Source organism: Sipha flava, unplaced genomic scaffold (genome assembly GCF_003268045.1).
Source record: "Sipha flava isolate LNK unplaced genomic scaffold, YSA_version1 249_pilon_pilon, whole genome shotgun sequence".
NCBI lineage: Eukaryota > Metazoa > Arthropoda > Insecta > Hemiptera > Aphididae > Sipha > Sipha flava.
In genome coordinates this window covers 785005-807770 of record NW_020272898.1, presented here as the reverse complement: position 1 = coordinate 807770, position 22766 = coordinate 785005, and the positions used below count along the sequence as shown (strand labels likewise).

Here is a 22766-nt window from a genome sequence, read left to right as displayed (position 1 = left end):
CTTTACTATTTTCAAACATTACTTAAGCAAAATTATCATCCATTTTCAATATACATATTATATTAAATGTTTCATAGTATTTCAACTTTAATTTTATTTAAAGTACAAGATAAAATAATTCATAGAATGATGGTATATATTTTTACTCACAATATTTGTTTCATTAACAGGCTCAATAGCTTCAATTGTATTATCAGTTTTAATTATATCATTGGTATCTGATTTTAGCAAATTCTTCTGTTGATCTTTCTTCTTCTTGGTCTTATTCTTTTTAGTTTTAACTAAAATTGAATACCAAGTATTTAGAATACTTTATATAAAAAATATAAATTTTATTTTGTTAAGAGATTATATTTTTTTTAGTATTTGTTGATAACGTTTCAAATAACAGCAAAACAATTTTTTTTTTTACAATCCCATACTGCTGCCAGAATAGTCTGAAATAGCTCAATGATGCAAATACTAAAAATAGGAGATTATATATACATATATACTTCTGGATCATGTGTCAGTCACTATTTTAATTAAATACAATAAATAAAATTAAAAAAAAAAAAAAAGATATGAAAATTATAAAAAATAAAATCATTTAGTATCCCCTTCTCCTTTATGTAATTGAAATTCAATTAAAAAAAATTAATTTATTCAAATGAATCCTTAATAAGTCAATACTAAAATCATTAAAGAATAGCTATTCAAATGTAGATACATAAATTAAAATAATAGCTTATTCAAATGAAAATTATATATATATAAAACAATTAGAAGATAAAAAGTATTTTATTAAACAGTAGGTTATAGTAATAAATTGTACAAATAAAATAGAATTTGAATTCTAGTCAAGTAACCAAAACTTTTAGTAATTTTAAGAATATTTTAATGAATAAATGTAGTTAAAATAATGTATTTAAAATAAAATAATATAAAAAAAATGTATATTATTGATAAATATGGATAAAACTTCTCTACATATTTAATTACTAATACGAAATTCTATTTAAATAAATAATAAAAAAAACTGTTTTATCTTGTAATATCAACAAATTTGAATTACTTTACGTTATTTAAAGTTTAAAAGCATATTTATTACAATCTAGGAAAATGTGTAACGTTTATTAAAGTTTCTTATTTCATAATTTTTTAATAAAATCCATAAGTACTCACTAATAGGCCCTTTCATAGTAATCCAAAATATCTAATATGACATTCTTTTAACACAAAATAATATTTAAAAGAAGTAAAACGTTCAAAAAATAAATTAAAAATGTACTAATATGAAAACTTAATTGAAACACGTGCGCATCCCAATGTTGGAAAAATAATAAAACATTTTGAAAGGCAATACAAACGACCTCTGCATCTACAAACAGTTGATACAAATCAGTAGTACCAACTTGCTTATACTTGATAAAATGCAGTATGAATATTTCACAGATATAAAAATACTGGTCAGAAAATGGCAAAATGTACAACAAATATATATATTATTTTAATTAAATGAGAATTCTAAATATTCTAAAGATTTATATCATTATTTTTGTTAAATATATCGTGATATGACATTATTGACAGAAAATATGAAGTATAAGATAAAAATGCGTATGCGCACTACTCTTGTTCCCTGAACTATATTGGACATAGATAACCAACGTCATCCATTGTATATGATCTAAAATAGCTCAATATGAAAGAAAAAAATCTAAGTTATGAATACTAAATATGTAGTAGATGCCCAACTTTTCTTATCATAATTAAAAGTTCATATCGTTAGCCATTTACATTTTGTGCAAGAACGATAGTAAAGGGGAGTAAAATACACGAATACATTGATGATATATTTCACCATCGATACAAATATTAACCATTCCAATACCGTTCATGCCTAAACTAGCAGGATATAGATATACTTAATTTACTAAATAAGTTAATTCAAATTTATTTAAACTGAATGTATTAAGTAACTAGTTAATTTAACATCTACGTTTTAAGAACTCAAATAATGATAAAATATTTAATGCACCATAGTTATCGTATCACTAAGGCATTACCTATAAGTATTTAGTATATGTTTATTAAATTAGTGTAATTATAAATATTGCAAAAAAATGCAGTTTAGGGTTTTCGGTTTTACAATATGTAAATACTTATTTCTAATCCTAAATATGGAACATGATTACGTCCCGAAATACCGTTTGTTAATATTTTTGTTAAGCAGGGGTCGTAAGTTCAAGCGTTTACAATGTCAATCTTGAAAAGTTGTATTTAATTCTAGATGACATAGAAATCCATTTCAAGGTACCACCGGTTAAATATGTGAAATCTTATTTTGCAAGTATTTGCATATTTGGCACGTTTTTGTATATTTGGCATTTTTATGCATATTTCTATTTTATCGGGCATATTATACAACATTCTATTAGAACCTATCAAAAATCTAAATGGAAAATATATATAAAATTAAAAATAGAAATTGTATTATCTTTTATTTTCTTATTTTCTTGATACTCGTATATTTAACGCAGTGTTTCTCAACCGGTGTGTCGCCAGTGTCCAAGTCCAAATGTGTCTAATATAGTACTAATATTGAATGACACAAAATGTATGAACATTGTTGACACTATTTAAAAAAATTAATGGTTATTTGATATGATTTTTGATATAAAAATAGATTATCAGCTATTGACATTAAATAAATGTTATTATCATAATTTTAATTGATAAACGTTGATTTATCTATATTTATATTTAAACAGTGCATACTATACAGTATATTTATATTTTACATTATCAATTAACTATAAATATATATTACTCATTATTCTTATTTTTATTATTGTGTGTCACAATGTATGGAACATTTTAATAGTCTATTGCCATAATACAAAGGTTGAGAAACACTGATTTAACGAATAAATTTGTTCCAAATGTTTCAGATTTAAAATGAATTACTGACCAAGACGTACATGAGGAGACCGCAGTTCATGAAGGTTCAAGAATAGTATTAAATATAGCTATAAAAAAAAAAATGAATGGATAGTTTATGTTATTTTTATAAGGCATATTTCAAAGCATATTTTGCCAATTTGAAATGCATAAATGCATGCTTATTTAGGTATTTTTTAGGGAATGATCTTACGAACCATGGTGATAAGTGTGTTACGACGAAATCAAGGTGTTATAATTATTTCAATCAACGGAATACAACAATTACCTAACCTAACCGGGAATGTCGGGTTAACAAGGTCGGTGAATTATGAACTATAATATATTTTGCGAATGAAAGAACTATTCACAAAATAGAACATAAAATCCCATCACTGTATATGTACACACTTCCAACCTATTGTAACGTAATCTGCTAGACATGGTCTAACACCAAAGGAATGAAGAAAAACTACAGCATTTCAAGAGGAACAAATAAAAAGGAAATATATATAGACCAGTGTAAAATAAGAACTTGGAAAGTTATAAAAGAACCAATAAAAATCTGTCAAAGCTGTAAAATAAACAGATTCTACATCAGTTCTGAATCAGAAGAATATTTGAATGGAGAAGACATGACTGTAAAGCCGATGGTGGCACACCATTAAGTCATGGAAAACAGTCAGAGAAAAGACCAAGCATCAGCAGTTATGGTACAATACAATGGAAATATACTTAAAATAGAGCAAATACATTGCTGGACATGGAAGTAGCATTGAATAGAGAAGTTAAAAGGCTTATAAGAAGAGGTGATGGTCCCAAATAAACCGTTATAAAGCCTATGAAAAAGAATTATTGTTACTTAAAATATACAAACAATTTTAAAGTTAATATATATCAGGTAAAAATATTAATATATTACTAGTTATAGAAGGAATATAAATATTTTGATGTTGAGAGTATGGTCTTTCAGAAATAAACTATTATTACTCATTCATACTACCAACACAGATACAATTAATGTTTAAATTTTAACAATTTTATTTTTTTATAAGTTGGTAACTTAAAATGTAATATTGAACAAATGTATTACCTGGTTTAGATTCTTCTTCTACCACTTTTTTAGGGTGATTACTCTGATGATTTTCTTCTAAAATATTAGATACCTCAATATTTTGTATTGGTTCATCAAGGGCTGGGGTAGAACTTGGTATGGAATTTGCTAAAATTTCCTTATCGCTATCATTAACTTCCAAAACTTCTTCAGATTTAATAGTTAAGCTAACAGTTGGAACTAAATCAATATTTGTAATTGGAACTTCAATATTTGAATTAATGACATTTATTTCTTCAACTGAAGTAATTAATGGTTCGGGTTCATGTATTTGAGCTCCATCCACTTCTATGGCTTTAGAGGGTATTGAAATTGTTTCATCTACCAATTTTTTTACTCGTGATTGAAATTCGTTTTTAACTTTTTCTCCTCCTTCATTGTTCTGTAAAATATTTAATGCTTTATTTAAGGTTTACATACAATTAACGATTATAAATAATATTTATAAAAAATAATATAACATTTTATTTAAAGTATTAAATATTATAAGCTTAGGGTGACTAAATTATATTTAAATATTACTTATTCAAACAATAAAGGTTTTAAAATAAAAAATCATAAAAAAAAATTATAAAATAATACATTTTATTGAATGGATTATACTTCAACAGTAACATAAGCTATTTACCTCATTACTATCAGATGGTTTAATTTCTTCTTTTTTTACAGCACTTTGTACTTGACTTTGAAATTGGCTTTGAACTTTCATTTTTTCCAATTCATCAGCACTCTAATAAAAAAGAAATAAAACTTAATATATGCTGTCGTCTAGCAACCTTATAGTATAGTAATAAACTTCATTATTTATTGAATTCAGTTGAAATGTATGTAATAATTTAATTGACTGATTGAATTATACAATAAACAATAATTTTGACTGAACTAGTAAACCCAAAGTTTGTTTTACAAGTAAATATTATTCCTACTTTAAATAAGAGTTTTTGGAGTTTTAAATACAATCTATGCAATCTTTTAAAATTGTGATGTTTTATGAGTTAAGTATTAAATACAAAATGGATGGTTTATTTCATAACATTTTTTTGTAATTATTATGTTCAAAAATAAAAAAATATGGCTTAATATATGATTATATATCCAATAAAGGTGCGCTTTCTAAACTGTGATTAGTTCATCAATATATTTTAAACTTTTTTGAATATTATTTGAGTTACAAAATAAAATTTATTTTATTTTTGGAATTATGGTTATTTGTATTTTTCATAAATACAACACTGCTCAGTTATATTTGTTTCAATAAGTAGAAATATACTGAAACCAAAACTCACCTCATTATATTATTATTATTAGAATCTATTTTCCTTAACATTTTCATTAATGCATGCTGTAGTTCTACTCTATTGTTGAACTAACTATTATTCTACTATAACAAAGAAAAATTGGCCTAATGGCTAGTAAAAGTATATTATATACTTTAAGAGTAACACATTTTTCTTATAAAAAAATTGAGTTAATTAATGTAAATAAGATGTAACTCATATATTTCATAGAAAGAAAGCAATTTGCTCACTCTTACTGTACCATTCTGTTTTTAGTATTAGTACAGGGTGCGGCAGAGCCGACTGACGAGTTTAAGGAGCTCATTAACCGGAGATAAGATAAGAGCAGGCCTTAATTAGTGGTATATTTTGAATTGTACGATAATGCCATTTTTAGTCGTAATCATGGTCTGGACAGGTGTATATCGTGGTTTCGTCGTGCGTGCGTATTACGAAAATAATCATTCTGTGATCGCTACACAGAGGGCTTTTCGTATACACTTCGGCATTCCACGTACCGAATATATTCCTTCTGCTAACACTATTAAATTTTGGATACGGCAATTGGAAGAAACTGGAAGTACCCTAAGTGGACTTGGACACGGAGCACCCAGAACGGTAAGAACCCCCGAAAATGTGCAGTTGGTTAGAGAATCAATTGAGCAGTCACCAAGACGCTCTGCCCGGAAACACGCGGTAGCTTTGGGAATCTCAGACCGTTCTTTGAGAATTCTTCACGAAGATTTATCATTCCATCCCTATAAATTAATGCTTGTCCAAGAGTTACATGCTACTGACTACGACAATCGCAAAAATCTCTGTCAGCAAATTCTTTTGCGAATCCCTCCGACATCAACTTTTTTCTGTAGCGATGAGGCCCATTTTCATCTTTCTGGAACTGTAAATAAACAAAATTTTCGATACTGGGCTGCAAATAACCCACGACAGCTCCACGAAAGACCACTACACTCTCCTAAAGTGACAGTGTGGTGTGGTGTGTCCCAATTTGGGGTGATCGGCCCGTACTTTTTTGAAGACGAGAACAGAACCGTCACTGTCACTTCCGCTCGTTATGTTGTGATGTTGGAAACTTATCTGCAGCATAGGTTGGAGGAAATGGCTGAAGACCATGATTTAGAGAATGTATGGTTTCAACAAGACGGGGCTACAGCACACACAGCTCGAATTTCACTTGGTGTCTTGCAACAAATGTTCCCTGGGCGGTTAGTCTCTCTAAGAGGAGACATAGGCTGGCCACCACGGTCTCCAGATTTAAGCATGTGTGATTTTTTCCTCTGGGGCTACCTTAAGGATAAGGTTTTCAGACATCGCCCACATACCATAGAAGACCTTAAACAGAAAATCACCGAGGAAATCGAAGCCATACCAGTCGAAACGTGCCGAAAATCATATGAGAGCTTCAGAGATCGTCTACAACAGTGTATTGATGCTGACGGCCGCCATCTTCGAGATATAATTTTCAAACAATAATTTTTAAAAATGGGATTCAGTACTTATTTTAATAAAAAAAAGTTTTTTTCTCTCAGTTTTACTGTTCGTTTTTTATAACCCTTCAAAACTCGTCAGTCGGCTCTGCCGCACCCTGTATATAGTTAAATACATATTCAAGTTATTTCATGAGAAAACCCTTTAATATTCCCTTAAAAAAAAAGAAAACCAAATGATAGTTAGATTTCTAAAGATTTTATATGTATAATGAATATATTATATGAATATTACTTCAATAAATATATATATATATTAAAAAACTTACTGGTGCTTGTGATGGATTATTTACGACAACTTCATGACCTGTATTAGGATCAATTATTTTAATGGCAGCAGTTTTTCTTCGTGGCTGTCTAGGTTCTGATATTTGCATAGGTGTAGTTGATGGTTGTTGCGTTACTTGTAAAGGTTGTGAATTGGTAGACATTTCCATTGGTTGAGACTGTACAATGAGAGATGGTCCATGAGAACTTTGAGCATTACTCATATTTGCTACAGTGGTATTCTGTGGTCCCCCTTGAGATAGATTAGCAGTCATCTGTGGAAAAGGTCTTTGGGGTGTCGTAGGATAATATATACCTGAAAAAAAAACCATTCACAATATAGAACAGAAGACAATAAAATAATACTTTACTACTAAAATAAAAAATAACAATTTAATAATTTTCAAAAATATTCAAACTTTAATGTAATTCAATATCTTTCAAACTATAAGTGTATTATTTACTATCATACTACAATACTTTAAATATTATTATAATAGAACAAAAAATTGTATAAGAATTATAAATTTAGTTTTATTTTTTGAATTTACAAATTATTTTATAATATATAACATAATTTATATTATAAAACATGAATTAATTGTTGTAATATAATTAATAGAACCCGGATTTATATGCATTAAAAAAGTGTCAAATATGCAAAGAAAGTGACTAAATATGCAATTATATGCTATAAGTATATTATGTTTTTTTTTTTTTTTTAGAAAACCACACTATTATACCAAATAAAATTTTAAATATTTTATCAAAAAAAAAAAAATAAATAAATAAATAAATAAATAAAAAAAAATGATGATATCCACTACATTGTATTTCAAGTCATTTTAATCAATCTAAGACTTTTAGGAAACTTAAAAACGAGAATACAAATAAAAAAAAAAAAAACTAAAAATAAATATTTAAGATAATTTGAGGTTACATACGCTCAAAAAACTAATAGAAAACTCAAAAAAAAAAATCCAATTTATTAAATTAACATTTTTAAATCTTAATACATATCATTCTTGCTCTATTCGAGGCGATTACAAAATGTACTGTAAATTAAAATAGTTCATTTAATAAGAACCCATTAAATATGCATGTTATATGCATTTATGAACAAATATGCAATAACCTTCGAAATATGTAAAATATACATTATAAAATTTGATGTTTAAATTCGGTGTGATATGAATCGTGGACATTTCAAACCTCCATAGACGTGCATATACTTAGTACAAACATGCAAATGCATATAAATCCGGGCTCTAATAATTAATATAATGTTAATATTTTATAATGTTAATATTTTATAATGTTAAAATTAAATAAAAATTTTACCTTGATTCGCAGAGTAATTTGGTATAAATGGCAAGAGTAGAGTTTGTGAAGCCTAAAATAAAAAGTACATGTTATAATAAGTTTAATATTGCTTAAAATTTTATATATATATACAGTTGAAAAATAATAATTTAATAAAAATAAATAAATTTTAATAATAATTATATAATGTAAATAAATACCTGGGGAGCAAATGTAGAAGCATGTTGATAATATGTATGGTTACTACTTCCTTGGTATGCCATATTACTCGGCAAGCATAACTATAACAATATATAATCCACGATAGTATCTACAGATGCATTAATTAAAAAATTTTAAGTTGTTCTAATAATATTAATACAAATGTATGTGATATTTTTTATAACATACATGTACTATGCAATTAAAGTATAGTTTCTTTTACAATATATATATATAAATGGGTAAATGGGTCAGTAATTTAACATAAATTTAAGTTCACCCAACACCAAAATAGATAATAATACTTTTTATAATAGGTCACTTAAGATGAAACCATTTTCAACTAATGTTAATATTATTTAACTAGTCTATCACTAAATATTAAGATTAATGAAGCGCGCACAATATAAATAAAATTATTTTTAAATTGATTAGTTCTGAAAATAAATGTTAAGAAATTCAAAATAAAAATATAAACTAATAATTATTTGTCATAAGTTGCTGATAATAAGTTTTTAAATAACACAAGCTGTATACATAATATATATATATATATATATATATATATATATATATATTCACACATAAAATGATAAATTTACCTGTAGACATGGATTAATACTTAGGTTTAAAAATATTTTATTATAATTAGTGAAGGGAATAATCGAATAATTCGATTACTACTTTTCGATTATCAAAATAATCGCATGATTTTAATAATAGAAAGAATGGTACCAAATATATTTATTAAAAGCAAATTAATTGAATTATTCGAAAAAATTACTCATTGCCCATTGTGTACTAAATTAAGAAGTCGATAATACAATAGTATTGTATTATTATTTATTTTATTTTTAATCATTAGTATAAATCCCGGTATTGGTAATCCCACATTAATTGGTTTAATAGGTATAAATATTTGGATTGAAAAGGCTTTTAACTTTCATGCTTATTGATAATTATTTGATTATTTATACGATCAGTTAAAGCAGTTAAATCATTCGATTATTTTTTTTATCGATTATTAATCATTCGATTATTCCCATCACTAATTATAATAAAATGATAACAATGGAATTAAGGAGTACTTCAGGTTTAAAACATATTTTATATATTAATTAGTATTTACTTTATTTTAAAACTCAGTAAATCAACTAAAATAAACTATACATACTATTAGTATTATTCGAAGATTTCTAGCATATTTTGTACCTATGTTATTTTTATAATACAGTTAAAAAGATCAAGTTATAATTGATTTTATAAAATAACCCAATTCTGAAAATATAGCCAAATCCTAATTTAATAATCATAATTTAAAACTAAATTACAGCCAAAGATATTTAACATTGTATTAAAATTTACAATTCTTAGTTAATGAGATTGAAGATATCATTCATGACTTGACACTATGAAAATTATTTAATGTAGGTAAATTTATCGGTATTCTTTAGATCTCAAATTATACTATAAGTTATTCAAGCTTCAAACTAAAAAAAAAATTATTTTATAACAACATGGCATAAAAAGAACCAAATGTATCCAAATGACTTAAGAAGAATTAATTTTTTGTGGAATTTTTCATTCATCAAATCTAAGTTTACTTAATTTACTTTAAGGTCCAAGTGTTCTTGAAACTTAATAAATTAAAAAGTTCAATGAATTGTCTCAAGTGCTAATAGTTCTAATATTAATTTATAAACAAGAGAAAACCAATATAAAAATACTTGCAACATTACATAAACTCTAAAATTAAGGTTATAATTAAAACTCTTAAAATAAAAAATAAATATTTTTAAAGTTATAATATTTAACAAAATTAGTCCATTATAGACACTGATAAATTCATTTAATTCGAATTATCATAATTGATAACTCAAAACCCAATGAGGCAAAAAATGTATACCTCATAATTTTTAAAATCAAAAACATAAAAAAAATTTACAAAAATAGGCAGAATGTGTTCCGAAATTTTTAGTAAAAAATTTTTTAAAAAAAAATTATAATTGTTTTTCTATCAAATCAGTAATTTGTCTCGAAAATTACCTGATACTGGAAGGGTCCTCTTGGTAAATTACGTGGTGCATTTGGTCTTATATGGTGGGGGAGCTGAGCACAAAAAGCAAGCATTAATACATAACAAAAATTAGTTAGAAAAAGTTAGAACATTAATACAAATTAACAAACATTATTTATATAAAACTTTTACATTCAATAAATGCAAGAGCTTTTAATTTATTAGTTGTACCTAGTATTGAGATTATTTCAATAATTTAAAGGAAAATAAGGAATTTATATATCAAATATATTATAATTTGTTTTTATTATTTTCAACTGCTTGTTAACATTTTTTTTTTTTCAAATAATTATGTTAAATAAATACTTACATAATCTCATTACTACTTATTACTTAATCAAGACAATTACTAGCCCAAAAAATCCAATTTTTAATGCACTAAGATAGAAAATGTTAACACAATATAATATCTTGATGAATTTAATTTATAAAATATTTATTGGTTAATTCATAATAAATATAAATTATTCTGAAAAGTTATCAATTAAGTAAAATTTGTCTTAGCTATCAATAAATAATGGTGCAATGGGCTGGTTATTGTTTGAATAATAAATCACAATAAAAAGGTAATAGATTATAGATATAAATTAATTTATAACTTATTACTAAGACTAACACCACAAATAAACCACAAAAAGCTTTTTTGCAAAACACCAATGTTAAACTGAGACACCCCACATTCAATCATTCTGAAGTTCCTAGATAGGTTAATGAACAACCAAAATAATAATGTCCTTCAATTACTTACTTTAATCATTTAATCAAATAAAAATTAAATATGAAAATAATATTTTACAACTTCACCATGCATTTATTTTTAAATATCCAATGAGTATTATAAATTAAATTGAAATTATACTTTATTTTGAAAATGTAATAATACACGTTGTAAATTTAATCTTTTGACAACATATGTACTATCCATAATATAATTTATGAAAAATTAATATGAAATCCCATATTCACGTAAAATAAGTATAATTAAATAAAATTAGCCTTTAGAAACTTATTTTAATAATACAATTATTATTAACAAGTTTATAGTAAAATATTATCACTATACTTACAGCAGCTTGCTGCCTTTGAGGAATATGTGTGGATACCATTTGGATTTGACCTAAAATAATTATTAAAATACAATCATATTTAAATTTCCCTTTTTTTTTCTTACCATGGGTTAAATTGGGCATATGATTATTTTTCATATCACTACTGTTATGTGAACCTTGATTCACATAATGCCGTGGAGCACGTTGTAAAAACCCAGGATTTGAGACCGTTTGATAACTATTATGATCTGAAAAATTAAGAAGAATAAATTTACTTCCGATTTTTTTATTTTTATTTTTTTTATCTTCTATAATATAAATTCTGGAAGTCAAGTTACTTGATATACATCTATGAATACATTTTTTTTGGACTTAAAAATTCGTAATATTTAAACACTAAATAAACTTTGATCGAAAAAAATTATTATTAATCAATTTTATTTTTATATAAATGTATCAAAAATAAAATTAATAAATAAGTTACTGTTTGATCAAATAATATTCTTACCATTCATAGTATGTATAAAAACATAAAAAAATCTAAAGGAAACATTTACGAAAAAATGAAATAATATGAATATAAATCTTACAATTTAATTAATAATTTATTTATTATAATAATTAATTAAATTAAAACTATTTTAAAATTTGAGATTAATAAATAACTGAACAAACGTGGCTGCCAGGCTGGCATAACCACTACTACTTCGCGTAATTATACACATGAAGCAACAGCTGTCCCCCCCTACCCATTCATGATGAACAGGGCTTCTTAAACCACGATGTATACCTTAAAATGCATAATACGTATTAAATTATTTTAACAATTAAAACAATATAAATTATTAACAATACTGAAATAAATATTGTCAGTCCATATTTATAGTTTTATTATAGGTTATCCAAAAACATTATTAAATTATGTTTTAAAATACACATTTATTTATTTATTTACGGATTACTTTTATTTTTTCTTTCAATTATATGTATATAATACAAGTGTTGAATAATTTATAATTTAAATTTTTTTTATGTGCAACCAACATTTGTACGCATATGAGTGAGAAATTAAAATTACACTGTTTTTAAGTATGACGTTTTTGTTATTTTCTATGATACAAAATTACAATATTATATTTATCACTTATTAAAGCATTTCTTACATTTTAAATAGATCATACTTTATACATGAGAATAATGAAAACAAAATTAAATAAAATATTCAATACTTTTATTAACTGTAATTTTAACTAAAACTTCATAAACTAACCTAAATGAGATTGAATGAACCTAAAATGTATGCTATGTTGATGAACAAGGTTCAATTAAAATAATGATAGAGAACGTGCATAGAATGTAACATAATTCGTGCTTAGGGTAAAAGCCACTAAGAAATATAATAAAACAGAACAATTTTATACATTTAATTTAGATTTATTAATAATTATCTATTTCTAAAAACTAGTACTAAATTGATCATTATTTAAAAAAATTAATATTATTATAGATTTAATACTTTTAAATTGAAAATAATAATAAATTATTTCATCGAAAATGTAGGATGTAAAATATAATGGTGTAGGAACTGAGTAGTAACTATTATTTTAACGATTTTTTTTTTATTGAATCTTATCACATTTAATTTTTAAATTAGAAATATAAGAACATTTCTCGTGGTAAAATCGCTCACTTTCACGTAATCATGTATTATTAAAATTTTATTGTACAATGAATTTATTAAAATAGTATTTTTAGATTTTATCTTCGTATACATTATACATTAATATTCTATATATATATATATTAAAAATGAAAATACCACAAATTGTTGATGGGGAGAATATTAAGAAATATAATATTAAGTATTGATTCAAAATTGAATTAATAAGTATTACATAAATTAATTAATAAGATATACATAACACTTACTGTCACTGTTGTAAAACATTCACGCGTAATTTTATAACCGAGTTTTATAATAACATGTACTATTTATAATACTTATACAATATCAATATAAAACATTATAGGCTATAGATAATGAAACAATATATGGCGTGATTAATATATCAACATATTTATTTCACTTTTAGTAGCCTTTTAGGTTATAATTCTAATCGTCAAAATGAATTATCCGAAAATATTTAAATGTAATTTATTTAACATATTAAAATATATAAATCTAAAATGAATTACTTTAATGGCCCGGTTATTTTATTATATTTTCACTATAATTTGTTTAATAGTTAAATTATAATTCGACTATAAGAATTAACAGTAAGAATTGAACCCATAAAGTATGATAGTGTCAAGTTACGATTTGTTTAGAATTGTTTTATAATTAGTAAAATATTAGGTAAAAGTTACAATTTACTATATGATTGGGTTACAATTTAAGAATTTTAAAAATACTTTATTTCAATGCTTTAACAAATTATAGCTTTGAGTTCGAACTTGGCAACAACATTTCATTTTCAGACTAAAATGACAACCCCGAAAGAAGTGACCTCTACCATTTCCTCAAAATTGTATATACACCCTAGAAACCAACCTTCTTATTACCATGACAAAAATAAACCAATGGGAGATGGCTCACTATCATAAAAATAAATAAAATTCATGCTAAAAAAAAATATTGTTATTAAAATTATTGCTTACTGATGTACATGAGTTTTTAATAAGACATCAGATTATGGACAAAAGTTTATGGAAGTTTTATAGCTATTACAAATTTTTAGAGAATAATAATAAATAAAATCAGTAAGACACAGAAAGACAACCGAATAATATTACATATATATTATATAAAATGTAATAATATACATATACATATATAAAAACAAATAGTTTTTTTTTTTATATAATAATATTAAATAATAATAAATATAAATTTGTAATAAACCCAATTGCACTACATAAGCACCAACAAAATCTTATTTTATAACTCAATTATTTCAGAGAATTAGCAATAAATTAATAGTTTTCAATAGTTGAATAAAAGAAAGGCTTTGAAAGTCAAAAATTATTAATTTTATATAGTATATAATATCAAGAAACAGTTATAACCATGACTTACAGCTTTTAAAAAGTAGTAAAAGCGCTATAATATGTTCATATAAATATATATGTGCTAAAATATGCAAAAAAAAATATATCATTTGAAAAAAAACAATTTTCATTTATTATTAAAATTTTGATCACATCACTATATGATACAAATAAAAATATAATTTAAAACAAAAGAAGAATTAATTAACATGACTTAATTACAAACATAAAAATTAATACTACTATAATTACTTGTTATTATTAAGAAAAAAATGATTTAAATGGTACGGAATTGAAAAATAATTAAAAATGCAAAATAGCACTTTGAAATATGCAATATATAGGTGATAATACTAAGAAGGTTACATTTACTTTATTACAAAAAAGTTTACTGTGAGTTTGGAAGGAGCAATGTTCGTTCTTAGTTTACTGTATAACATAAGAAATAACTTTTTTCTATTTCCAAATCACCAATTGTATTTATGTTATAAGAACATTGAAAACTAATTTGAATTTTTCAAAGTCTAAAAAAAAAATTACTTAAATATTTGAATTTCAAAATTTGAATGGTTAATTACTATTTTTTAAGAACTTTTGTTAAAAACATTAAATAAGTAAATTGTTCTCAAGTAGGCTATTTAAAATCAGTTTTGAAAATCCTAATTGCATCAATAAATCAATCGATACATGGGAAATAGAAAACTTTCAAATCCTCATATTATGCATGTAATAGGCAAACATAAAATTATTATTTTCAACCCTTTAAGTTGTAGAATATTATAAAAAATAAATAACAAGAAATTCAAAATACAGGAATATTTAAATTTATATAAATAAACATATTTATTAATTACATATATATAAATTAACTAGATAGCCATCTCTCGTAAGTAACGAACAAAATATATGAAGCCTCAACATCATATTCCAAGAGTGTAAACAAACACTCAAGTACTGTGATAAGAAGTATGATAAATTGAATAAATTATTGTTAGCCACATTTATAGTATATTTAATATTGGACAATAGTATCATAGATGTGCACAGGGGATATGCAGTTACGTACCCTGAACAGTCTTTTCTTAAAAATACAAAAAAAAAAACATGATATACCTTTTCAGACTTTGAGTTTGAATTATACAAAATTTTGTATTACTCTATAATTATTATATAATATATATTATTATTATATATTTTTATATTTAATTCCACAAATTCTTATTATTGAAACACAGATCATAAAGTAATGTAATTACGATTTAATGTATTAATGAAGTTATAAAGTATTATACTTCAATAAATATTAAATAACCTACTGCTGTAATTATTTATGTGTCTGGCATTAATTCTATAAACTAAAAATCAACATCAAAATGTACTATTAGATATAAATCACATATAATTATAGCAGCACATCAAATATATAGAGATTTTTAACAGTTTTTATACATGTTACAATTTTACTAATTTTTTTTTTTCTGAGTTAACTATTTTATGACTTCAGCTGTAGTAACTGCAATTGCACAGTGAATATTCAACGCTACTAATCCATTTAATCTACACACTAATATAAAGTATTTGATTTACGTTTTTAGTATTTTTAAAGTTTTATAAAAAAAATGGCGGTTATACTTTTATTAACCTGTTTACTCATTTTATTTGTTTGACGGCGACAATAGCATTCGAACAACTGAATTGATATAATAACTCCTAGGCATAAACAGTCATTCAAATATTATAATATTCAGCTTTAGACAACAATAAATCGAAAATATAAGAAAATGTATATATATATATATTTATATTAGGTAGCCACTTGTACAACATTTCCAGGTAGCGGGTGTATTGCCGTTTTATTAGAAAAATAAAATAAGATATACACTTGTAATTATCATTATCATCTAAACAATATAATAATTTACATGGTTGTAATAATTTTTATTTGCAAGATAACTGATGTACAATTCAAAATTTGTTCTGTATACTATATTAATAAAAGTAATTACATACATTTACAAGTTATACCACATAATAATTTTCATTCAACTGCCATGATAATATTACAATATGTTCTAATAAACCTTAAAAATAAAATATGACATAAATTTAACATTATACATTTAAAAGTTAACAGTTCAATAGACATCAAATAAAATTTCTATTAATTCAGGGGTGTCCAAATACCCAAAACACCCCCTTGTTTACGCTACTGCCTACTGCTAAAGAAAGTATTTTTGTATTTGTTTATATAATAAACATATTCTAAATTTGTTACACTTATTTTGTCTAATAAAATAAATTGAGTATAGAAGTTCATTTTTATTTTTTGTAATACCATTATTTTATCACATCTACCAGGAATCTCACAAATTATTGATAACATTGTTTGCACTCTTAGCAAATGGCAAACTTCATTGATAAAACACAGTGGGCTATCTAATTAAATTATGTATTAGTGAATAATTATAACCAAACATTTCTAAAAACATATTCTTTGCTTCAGTCATAATTGAGGAGTATTTTTTCTTATTTACTTATAATAATAATTCATGATAATTTTAAAAAAATTACTGTGTAACATTTTCTTATAAATCTTTATAAAGTTAAGTTTATTTTTGTTTAACCTAGAAGGTAAAGTTAATAACAATGATATTTATCAATCTCTTAAAAATTAGTTGAAATTTAATCAATTTTAATAATAATTTTAACAATAAAAATATAATACCTAAAAATTCTTATTATAAAAATTCTTTGTCAAAAAAAAAAAAAAGTTACTGAATAACTTAGGAACCTTGAAGGAAATAAATAGAAAAATAATTCAGGCTAATGCTAATCATAATTTATTCCAATGATTATGACTCATGATTTGATTATTACATTGCACATTGCTTTGTAATTTTCAACATTAACAATGTTAACATTGAGTTTATATGATTCATAAATTGAACTAAATAAAAAATAAATTAGTTAAATATGAGTAAACAGATGACATCACAGGGGAGATGAGAAGAAGAAAAAACAGACCTACAAGAAAATAACATTGTAGAGACTACCAAAAAAGATAATTGTGTTGAACAGAACATGCAATAAGAATAAGAACTCTCAATTAAGAGCAATATTGAAATACAATCGAGTAGAAAAAATACTCTTGGGAAGGTCAAAATTAAGAGGAGGGATGTAGAATTAGGAGGTGGAGTAAATTGCAAGAATTAGATAATTAATAGAGATGAGTGGAAAATTGGTTGTGAGATGGGATAATCTTAGAGAATAACCCATATTATAATAAAAATAAAAATAAGTAAACATTTACAATTGGGAACATACTTTTTGGTTAAGTCACCTTTGATCCCGCCTTTAATATTATGGTTTATGCCCCAATGAAACATAAAAGAATTACACTTCTACCATCATAAAACAAACAAATTTCAAACAAGTTACTATTTCTAATATTGACCTATTGTTTGTGTATTCAAAAAATATATATTTTATTTAAGAAAAAATCTACCAATCCATAATTTGAAGTAAAGTTATGGTAGTTGAATGAGAGAATATTTCCTCATCCATCAATTTGGCTAATAAACAAAATAACTAAATATCATAAAATACCAATTATCATAGTTGACATAAAATATGTAACTGAAAAGTATCCAAAATAGAGATGTTGTAATTTACGAACTTATTTCTAATCCAATGTACTCATTATTATAAGCACAACTGGAGTTTAGACTTGGGAGATGGATAGGTAAAAGGTATTAAGAGGGAACAGACATGTAGTTTTGCCTCTACATAACTTAAAATCAATAATTACACAGAAAAACAGAAATTTTCTAACTAAATAATTGTTTCATGTATTGAGTAATATTATCTCAAATATAAAAATATACCAATGCTAATTATTTTTCATTTCCAAGAGCTAGGGAAATATTTTAAGGGCTATAGCTATGAGGAAAGTGGAAGGTACCCATTGTACTTGGATGTGTTACTTTAAAATAATACTTTCAACATTATCTGAATATTTTTTATAGTGTATTCAATAAAATTCCTAAGTTCCTTGATAGCTTTTAATTAATTTGTTGAATATGATGAATACTTTTGAATATTTATAGATAGGAGATACCACATATATGCTATATATCTTCTTCAATGGTAGGAATATCATTTTTAGAGTTAACTCAATACCATTTAACAAATACTTCTCTTTTAACCGAGTCATAAGCTAAAAATCTTTGTCTAGTCTAAAATCAACAAATAGTTAATGCAATTTCTTATTAAATTCATAGTATTTCTATATCAGTTGCTTGAACGTGAATATCAACTGTCAACCTTCCCACTAAGAAGCCACTTGGGTATTCTCTAACAATATCTACTGTATATGGTCATAGGCAGTTAAGGATAATATTAGAGAGAACTGTTTAAGTCGTGCATAGCAAGGATATATCTCCCTGTAATTACCACAGTTCATTGCATTCCCTTTTCTATAAATCAGGCACAAAATTGATGTATTCCAATCCTCTAGCGTCTTTTCTATTATTCATACTTCATTTATCACATTCCTTATTCACAATTCATTAATTATGTATTAAAAATAAATCTTTTGATTTGCAGGCAAAACCAAATTATTGAGATAGTCTCTAAACTATGTCTCTCTGACTGCTATCACAAGCTAATAGACATTGATTTTGGTATGTAATGTTGATAAACCAATAGCACACATTCAAAATTCAAATTAAAAAAAAATGTTGTATTCTGTCATATAACTCTGCTCGAAAACAACTATATCCTTACATCCTATAAATTATTCTTAATTTTCACATATATAAAGATACAAATTTTGGTACTTGTCTGTTATCCCTACTACCGCAACTACTCAATTCTGTTATCTCAACTACAACGCCGAACATGTTTGGGGCTCCGCTAAATGGAGAAATAAAAAGCATAAGGGAAACAGACGCCATCATTTGGAGTATTATCTGGAGACATAACATTGAAGGAGAACCATTCGATAACATATTGAAAAATATTTTCAAAAATTGGTCACCAAAAATAGAATTTTAAACTTATGTAACTGTAACTGTGATAATTTTGATGATTTTTTTGTTTTATATTATAATAACTTTCCACTACTGTGATAATTTTAGAATTTGTAATTTGACGTTTTGTGATAATTTTAATGATTTTATGTTTTATACACGATTTAAGGTACCCAATATTATCTTAAATTGTGGTTTTATACTATAACTCTCCACTACTGTGATAATTTATGGGATTACTGATAATAAACTTTATACTAATATACATTATAATATAAATGGCAATTCATGACGTGTATTATGTATTAAAATACAGAACTACCTGGATAGTACTATCGTAGTCGAGATAACAGAATTGAGAGTTGCGGTAGTCGCGGCATTGAATGGTAGTAGGGATAACAGACAATTACCCAAATTTCCTACTAACAGCTGTAACTGTTTCATGTAAAATAGTTTCATGGTAGGCATACAAACAAACCGCACATATATTCAATTACAACTATAATAACAATACATATGTCAATAGAGACTGTTATGATAATGTCATATTTAATTATAAATTTAGCTGATAGTTTATAAAATGAAATAATAGTTGGCTATAATATAGATCAAAGAATTATTTCCATTATTATTGTTAGGTATATTTTAGTACCTTATAATAAATACACTTTTATAGTAATTTTGATAAATAGAGTAGTATAGTAATTCATTAAAAAATAAAATGATGAACTAGTTAACTGTACTATATTAATAAATTCTGGGGAATATGCCAATTATAACATTATTATTTTGATATAAAAAGTAGGCATAAGATTATGTTAATTTATTTTAACTTAAAAGCATTTTTATTTGTAAATGAGCTTTATTTTACACCATATAAATTAATAGTAGATATTAAACAATCAATTTATGGTTTTCAAGTTAATGGTAATAATAATTCTGATTTTATTTTGGTTTTCTATTAATTATTTAAATAAATTAAATAAATTGATTTATATACATGACCAACATGCAGGGATTTTTGTAATATTTATTGCTAAAAATTACTATTGAAGATAATTTGTGTGTACATAATCAAAAATACTTTCAGAAATTTAAAATTTTGATTACACGGTGAACTTAATCAAATTCACAATGATATTGATTCTGTTGCTTAGACTTTAAATAAACAATGTATTATTATTTTTATTAAAATTTACACAAATCAGTTATTAGGTGCACTTTCACATTTAGAATTACAGAAATTGGTATCTATTTTTACTAATTTAAAATATAAATTTTAAGTTTTTAGAAGGTAAAACTATTGCCGAGACTATTGCTTAGGCTAATAGAAATATTAATATTATGTTATTATATAATACAATATGTACTTAATTTATTTCATGTTTTGTTTTGCCTAAATTACTATTTTAATATGTGAAATAAGATACTGTTCATATTAGTTATAAAAAATAGTGGCCAAAATAAAAATATATATATTAAAATATTTACTTATCAAGTTCAATTAATAAATTTGGAATTTTTTGTATAACAATAATATTAATAATAATTAGAAAAAAAGTTATCATATGAATTGATGAATATTTTTAAAATATGAAAAGTAAATGTATATTTATTTTATACAAGTAAACTAAAAAACATTGATTTAAATTGTAATCAAAATGATGGTTGAAACAAATAGGTAAAATGATATTCTTGGTATTTACTATCACTGTTTAAGTCTCTAAAGTTTGAGATAACCTTTGACATCTACATAACAACAAATAAAAATTTCAACTTGAACAGGCATTCTACCGTTGCAAAACATTCAGATTTCAAATAAATTACTAATAAATATTTAACTGAAATGGTTTAAAATTAAATTTATTTAACACTAAAAAATTTTCACTGGAGAAATTATAAAGAATTTAGAGTCAGATTCATAACAGTTCTATTAAGTTCATTAAAAAATTTTATTTAATTCGATTAAAGTAAACCAATAATATTCAACACCTACCAATAAACATTTTAGGTAATTATGTAATAATAATACTATTTACATATTATAAGCATAAATAAAATTCGGTCAATAATTAAAAGTTCAAATTAAAATGTAACTAACTTGGATACATCGCTCGGCCTCGATTGTTGTTCATGCTCGTAGTGATCGTTTGTGCGATGCTACGTTAACGCCGTACCTCGGTATTTCGGTAGTTGACGATGTTAACCAAGCGGACATGTCGTATCAGTCAAGATTCGTCAATGGACGAACCGATCGGAAAATAGTCATCACAGTAGTATACGAAGCGCACGGGACGCGATTAGGATGGATGAAAAATTAAAAAAGAATACAATATACGGTTGGCAACCAGTGCCAAATTGGGTTGGGCACAAATTATGTATATAAAATATACAAAATTGTGTTAGAAAAAATACTTCTTTAAAAATAAGACAACTAACACTAACACTATACAAACAACAACACAAAACGGTGGTGAAATAAAAAAGAAACAAATTGTATTTTAATAAAAAATGTATACCTATAAAATGAGTTATAATATTTGACGTTTTATACAGCCATATTGCTTCCGAAATTTTTAACAATACGCACGATGCAGTCACTGCAAGCTTGTTAGTCATGTGAACGGGGGAAAATCGGTGCCATCAGAACGGCCAACCTCGATGTGGAAACTATGGACAAACCCAATTAATTTTGATAAATTTTAAAAATTGTAAAAATCATCATATTTTTCACAGCTATTATATTCAAAATAAATCTAATAATTTTTAATTAAGATTTATTCGTGAAATTCATCAAAAAAAAATGAGAAAATATTCTTACTGATGATCAAATACACATATTATTGTGTAAAGCTGACTGTGCTAAGAACCACTGTATCCACCATGTTTGAGATACTTGGAAAATACTTGATAAAGATTAACGTGACTCGTTTTAGTCATTAGTGATTAGATA

The 22766-nt window shown here is 24.7% G+C and overlaps 1 protein-coding gene across 4 annotated transcripts in view; it reads right to left on the bottom strand.

Moving 5' to 3' along the window:
• The window catches only part of LOC112684456 (eukaryotic translation initiation factor 4 gamma 3-like), a 29348-nt gene extending 6953 nt beyond the window's left edge, over positions 1-22395 (bottom strand). The window contains exons 1-10 of one of the 4 annotated variants that reach the window (XM_025555993.1): positions 21915-22395; positions 11858-11983; positions 11754-11803; positions 10656-10718; positions 8609-8689; positions 8427-8478; positions 7088-7401; positions 4665-4766; positions 4016-4418; positions 151-281 (exon numbers count right to left, since the gene is read on the bottom strand). In XM_025555993.1, coding sequence (XP_025411778.1) covers positions 151-281; positions 4016-4418; positions 4665-4766; positions 7088-7401; positions 8427-8478; positions 8609-8689; positions 10656-10718; positions 11754-11803; positions 11858-11983; positions 21915-21948 — 1356 coding nt within the window. In that variant the 5' untranslated portion in view covers positions 21949-22395. Of the gene's footprint in view, positions 1-150; positions 282-4015; positions 4419-4664; positions 4767-7087; positions 7402-8426; positions 8479-8608; positions 8690-10655; positions 10719-11753; positions 11804-11857; positions 11984-12243; positions 12279-13664; positions 13699-21914 lie in introns of those variants that run through there. The other 3 variants (XM_025555994.1, XM_025555996.1, XM_025555997.1) reach the window with 3 other exon arrangements.
• Positions 22396-22766: the final 371 nt, after the last annotated feature.